This window comes from Zingiber officinale, chromosome 3B, assembly GCF_018446385.1.
Source record: "Zingiber officinale cultivar Zhangliang chromosome 3B, Zo_v1.1, whole genome shotgun sequence".
Taxonomy (NCBI): domain Eukaryota; kingdom Viridiplantae; phylum Streptophyta; class Magnoliopsida; order Zingiberales; family Zingiberaceae; genus Zingiber; species Zingiber officinale.
The window spans coordinates 57486952-57492295 of record NC_055991.1 but is presented as its reverse complement, the minus strand read 5'-3'; the positions used below and the strand labels follow the sequence as shown (position 1 = coordinate 57492295).

Genomic DNA, 5344 nt, shown 5'->3' with positions numbered 1-5344 from the left:
CAACCAACATAATATTCCATATCGATTGAAAATCGACCCAGGTCTATTGATCTACAACACTCAACTCCACTTAATTACGTTCTGAAGCATACTCTCCAGGCAATACGTCCATGGTCCGATCAATGTACAGATGTAGATTTTGAGGAGGACTTTCGAATAGGAATTGCAGAGGGCGTTGTAGGCATTTAATTGGATTAGACCGGCACTTGTCAGTGCACTAATAACTGGAAGATGGGAGTTGGACATCATACATCACTCGATCGGTTCTTTCCGTGTGAAATGCAAAATGCAAAATTGCAGCGAATTGAAGGACGAATTCTGCAACCAACTGATACATACCTCGATATAAACCCTAGCTCCCTCCCTCCTTGTTGTGCGTTGAATTACAGTACTGCATTGCCATTGGCAATATTGCCATAATTGGCATTGAGATGGAGTTCGCATGGCTGGTCTTACTCACGCAGCTGTCTCTTCTCTTCTTCTTCGGCTGTTGCGATCGGGACGGTCTCTGCTCTTCTCTTCAGATCCTAATTATGTGTGTATATATATTTTTTTGGTTAATTATTATAACAAATATTGGCTTCGTGATCTTTTTAACAGATCCTAATTACGCGTTCGTGAAACATTCGAGTGGGGCCCCACCAGTATCGTACCACGACTACATCGTTGTCGGTGGCGGCACCGCCGGCTGTCCCATGGCCGCCACGCTGTCGGAGGGATTCGACGTGCTGGTCCTCGAGCGAGGCGGCTCCCCCTACGGAAACCTCAACATATCGAACTTGGCGTCCATGGTGGACAACCTCGGGGACCTCTCCCCGGAAGGGCCCGTGCAGCGCTTCGTCTCCGAGGACGGCGTCATCAACTCGCGGGCCCGCGTCCTGGGCGGCGGCTCCTGCATCAACGCGGGTTTCTACTCCCGCGCGAGCGCGCAGGAGGTCGAGAGCATGGGCTGGGACGCGCGGCAGGTGCGGGAGGCCTACGAGTGGGTCGAGGAGGTGGTCGCCTTCGAGGCGCGGCCGGTGAATTGGACGGCGGCGCTGAAGGACGCGCTGGTGGAGGCCGGCCTGACGCCGGACAATGGCTTCACCTACGAACACCTCAATGGGACCAAGATCGGAGGCTCCATCTTTGACCCGACCGGCCACCGGCACACCGCCGCCGACCTTCTCCGGTACGCCAACCCGAGAAGGCTCACCGTGCTCTTGCGCGCCACCGTCCACCGGATATTGTTGCAGAAAAAAAGTAACTAATCAGCACTTAATTACTATGTTTTCAACTTACTTACGTACGCTAAAACTCTTAAATTAAAGCTAGCAAAATCCCAAATCATGACAGGAGGAGGAAGCAGAGCACGAGCACATGGAGTGATTTACAAGGACGCGTTGGGGAAGAAGCACAGGGCGTATCTGAAGGGTGGCGCCGGTGAGGTTATATTGGCGGCCGGAGCGTTAGGGAGCCCACAGTTGCTGATGTTGAGTGGAATCGGGCCGGCCGACCACCTGAAATCTTTGGGAATCAAGGTGGTGATGGACCAGCCGCTGGTGGGGCAGGGAATGTCGGACAACCCCACGAACGCTGTCTTATCGCCATCGCCGCTTCCCGTCGATCTCGCCTCCGTACAAGTCGTCGGGGTCTCTCCTTTGGGATTCTACGTCGAGCACTTGACTGGCTTCAACGTCCTTCCTGCTCTTTCCATCGACACTACCAACCCTCGTCAAGCATCTCAGGTCTCTCATTCTCATCAACTTGGTTGGTTAATTATTCGGGTTATAACAGATAAATTTAATTTAAGTTTACATTTTTCTTTAAAAAAAAATAATAATAATAATAATTATTATTATTTGTAATTTTGAAAATTTAAATCTAATCAACTCAACTTAATCAAAATTACTATGCATATATACTTTTTTTATCATCTTTATAATTAAAACTATTTAATTTAATAAAAATCACTCAATTTAAAATTATTATAGCTATAACATTAATTGCTATAATTATGATAACTATAACATAATTACTATAATTATAGTAACTAGAAATGATTTTGATTCAACTTAAGTATATTTAATTAAGTTAATAAATAATATTTTAATATATACTATTTAGAATGAAAGGAGCATTTAGGTGAGAGTTTTGCTCATATAAATGAAACATTAAGTGAATGCCATGTCACTTAGAATGCAAGTTTTGGATGGATTTATAACAAAGCATAATTTTTAGTTATATATTAACTATAATTATAATTATTAATTACTGTAGCTCACATGTAATTAAACTGAGTAAGACAAATCAAAGTAATGAAGTACGCCCCAATCAACTCTAACTTATCATGGTCGTGCTCTATGTATAATTGTATATTGATATGTATATTATTAGGGTAAGTTACAATTAATTAATTAATTAGTTAGGCAAATCAAAGTATTGGAGAGTGTCCATCAATGCTAGCTTTTCATGTGATTGCTGTTTCCAACCACGGTTCATTTCATTTGCTAGTCCATTTCCTAGAAGAGTTTATTATTACTTTTTGCTTAAAAATTATTTTTCTAATGTCAAGAGTTTTTAGCAAGGCTATATTTTCATTTAATTTTGTCCTTCGTTCATATCTTCATTTGACAATTGATAACTCTCACACAATTAATCTAGTGGGTGGTGAAAATTTTCTATAGGATTAGACCGATCATTTTCAAAATTAATCAGGTTAAACAACTGAATACCTAAATTATATATAAAATAAATAGTCAATTTGGTGGTGTTTGGTGAGTGGAGTTGATTATTCTAATTGAGTTGGATGAATTAATTGGGTGAGTGTGTTTAATAGGTTAACAAATAATGCATTATTATGTATATAGGAAGATGATATGCTGGGTGTCCTCCGTCCACTCAGTCGTCTTTAGGATATAATTTAAAAGTATCCAAGTAGAGACAGAGTCAGTGGATGAGATGCTCGTCTCTCTCCTTTTAATTTTTTAATGCAGGTGTAGAAGTTTATAAATCAAAGGACGAATATGGAGAGGCAATAATCACATGACTGCCCCTCTCAACCTAAACACGGATCTTTTATCCTTCTCTCCAATATGAAATTCCTTGCTATAGATGTCCCTGCATCTAAGGGTCCGACTTCAAAGTACCTAAGATATAGTTTTTTTTTTTAACACTTATAATATAATTTAATAGCATTTATGAAAATAACTTAACCATTTTATTTTGATAGCCTATCATGCAATTTAGTACCACCGATAATATAATTTAGTTACATTTATAATACAATTATGAATATAAACACTAGTTTAAAATTTATACACAACCAACACAAAAAAAACAAAAAAAAATCATTGTCATATGATCGTACATGAGGCCCAGGGATCATAACTGGCAAGCCAAATTAGCCTTGGCACTGCCATTAGTGTGGTGGGCCAGCCAGGTCACAAGCGTCTAGAATTGGCAGCATTCGAATGCTACAGCGAATGCCAGTCGCCATTCCAGAGACATAAAACGTGATTGCTGAAAGATCTGGCGGAGCACATTTTGCAAAATTAAATAGTTTGTTTTTTGTTTATTGTAAGTCTATTAATTATATTTTACATTTTAATAATATAGTTATTGAATTAATTTTCTATATATGTGATCGATGATGACGGGCTTTAGGTATTTTTCGGCGCTAGCGCCGTCGATGACGAGAGCGGTACCATCGGCGTCACCTTCCAAGGCGGCTTGATCGTGGAGAAGGTCGCTCGGCCTCTTTCGCGCGGATACCTCAAGCTCAAGAACCGCAACCCCAGCGAGAATCCGTCCGTCACCTTCAACTACTTCGCGGCGCCGGAGGATGTGGAGGTGTGCGTGGAGAGCCTGAAGACCATACAAAGAGCCATCCAATCCGAAGCATTGGCCAAGTACCGGTATCCTGATCTCACCATCGATGACCTGGTTGACATTTCTGCCAACCTCATCGTGAACGAGCGACCTAGACAGGCCACCTACAACTCCACCAACCTCGATCAGTACTGCAAGGACGTGGTGCTGACCATTTGGCATTTCCACGGCGGATGCCTGGTGGGGCAAGTGGTCGACCGGGAAAACAGAGTTCTCGGCGTCGACGCGCTTAGAGTGATCGATGGCTCTACTTTTAGCTTCTCGCCGGGGACGAATCCTCAAGCTACTGTTATGATGATGGGAAGGTAGGTGCCTGCTTAGCTTGTTATATATCTCCGCGCGCGTTGACGTTTCTCATCGGTTCCATGAATTCCAACACTAATTAATGGCGGATGGGTATTTGTTGTGCGTGCAGGTACATGGGTCTAAAGCTGCTGAACAAGAGATTGGGGCGAAAGAACATGCATTAATTAATTAATTATTTATTTATTTATTTTGGGTCGTGCATACCTTAATAAATGAATTTGTGAGGACACGAACGTTCGAAAAAATATATATTGATTTGAAGTGTGAATTTTCTCTTTATGAATTATCAAATTGTGGCCTTGCTCAAATGTTTACTGATGATGTTGAACTTGTTCCTCCCTCCTATCTATTTTTCTCCAAGTGTGCATTTAAATTGTCATTCAGATATTTAAGATTCGAGCTTAATTATAAAGGATGCTGAGTTTCTGGACAGTCCGCTGCGAGCGTTTCCTGATTTATCTTGATGATCGATGAGAAACTTCCGTGGGACCGGATCGATCACTCCAAGTTTGATATTATACCTAATTTGATTAATCATTTTTTTTACTTTTCTCCAAGTGTTGAGAGTTGCTATCGATAACTCTAGGGAGTTTACTCTGCATTTGCATTTTGCAGTCTGATTGGAGACCAGTGCAATGCTTCAGATGCCTGGTTTATTTTTGTTCACAAAGATAAGGCCTGTAAGCATGTATGGGTTCTTAAAGAAGCCTCTATGCCGATAAATTCTGCTGAGGTTGCTTCTGTTCAGCAGGAGGAATTGGGGGCGAGCATTGTTGAGGTCAAGTTCATGTGATCTAATGGTTACAAAAAAGATTTGAGGAGTTGCAATTGTCTCGGGCTGGACATGTGAACATTAATGAGTCAGGAAAGAGCTATGCATGGTTTGAAATTTTATATCATGTGGTCGAAATGTACCACTCCTGTAAATCGCCAAAACTTAATATCTTGGAGCTATGTTCGAGAATTTATACCTGGGAGCTAAAAGATAATTATTAAGTTATTGACCGATAAAATCAAATTTGAGTTAGACACATATTATTAGATTAGATTTTTTCTTTATTAATCTTTCAACTGACCAAACATCTTATTACTTTTATAAATTGTATATCTCATGACGTACAAAAGAATTCAGAAATTTATTTTATTATCTCTTCTTTCTCATTTAATT

At 40.9% G+C, this 5344-nt stretch overlaps 1 protein-coding gene across 1 annotated transcript; it reads left to right on the top strand.

Annotated features, from left to right (window-relative positions):
* Window positions 1–302: 302 nt before the first annotated feature.
* Window positions 303–4444, top strand: LOC122056504 (protein HOTHEAD-like). The gene is made up of 5 exons (XM_042618481.1): window positions 303–504; window positions 601–1242; window positions 1336–1727; window positions 3646–4175; window positions 4286–4444. Exons 1-5 carry the CDS (start codon window positions 432–434, stop codon window positions 4338–4340), a joined length of 1692 nt encoding a protein of 563 aa, XP_042474415.1. The 5' UTR covers window positions 303–431; the 3' UTR covers window positions 4341–4444.
* Window positions 4445–5344: the final 900 nt, after the last annotated feature.

Coding starts and splice junctions, on each gene's coding strand:
- LOC122056504 (XM_042618481.1), top strand. CDS start 432: ATGGAGTTCGCATGGCTGGTCTTACTCACGCAGCTGTCTCTTCTCTTC. Junction 1,728..3,645: donor ACCCTCGTCAAGCATCTCAG/GTCTCTCATTCT, acceptor GACGGGCTTTAG/GTATTTTTCGGCGCTAGCGC. Junction 4,176..4,285: donor ACTGTTATGATGATGGGAAG/GTAGGTGCCTGC, acceptor TTGTGCGTGCAG/GTACATGGGTCTAAAGCTGC.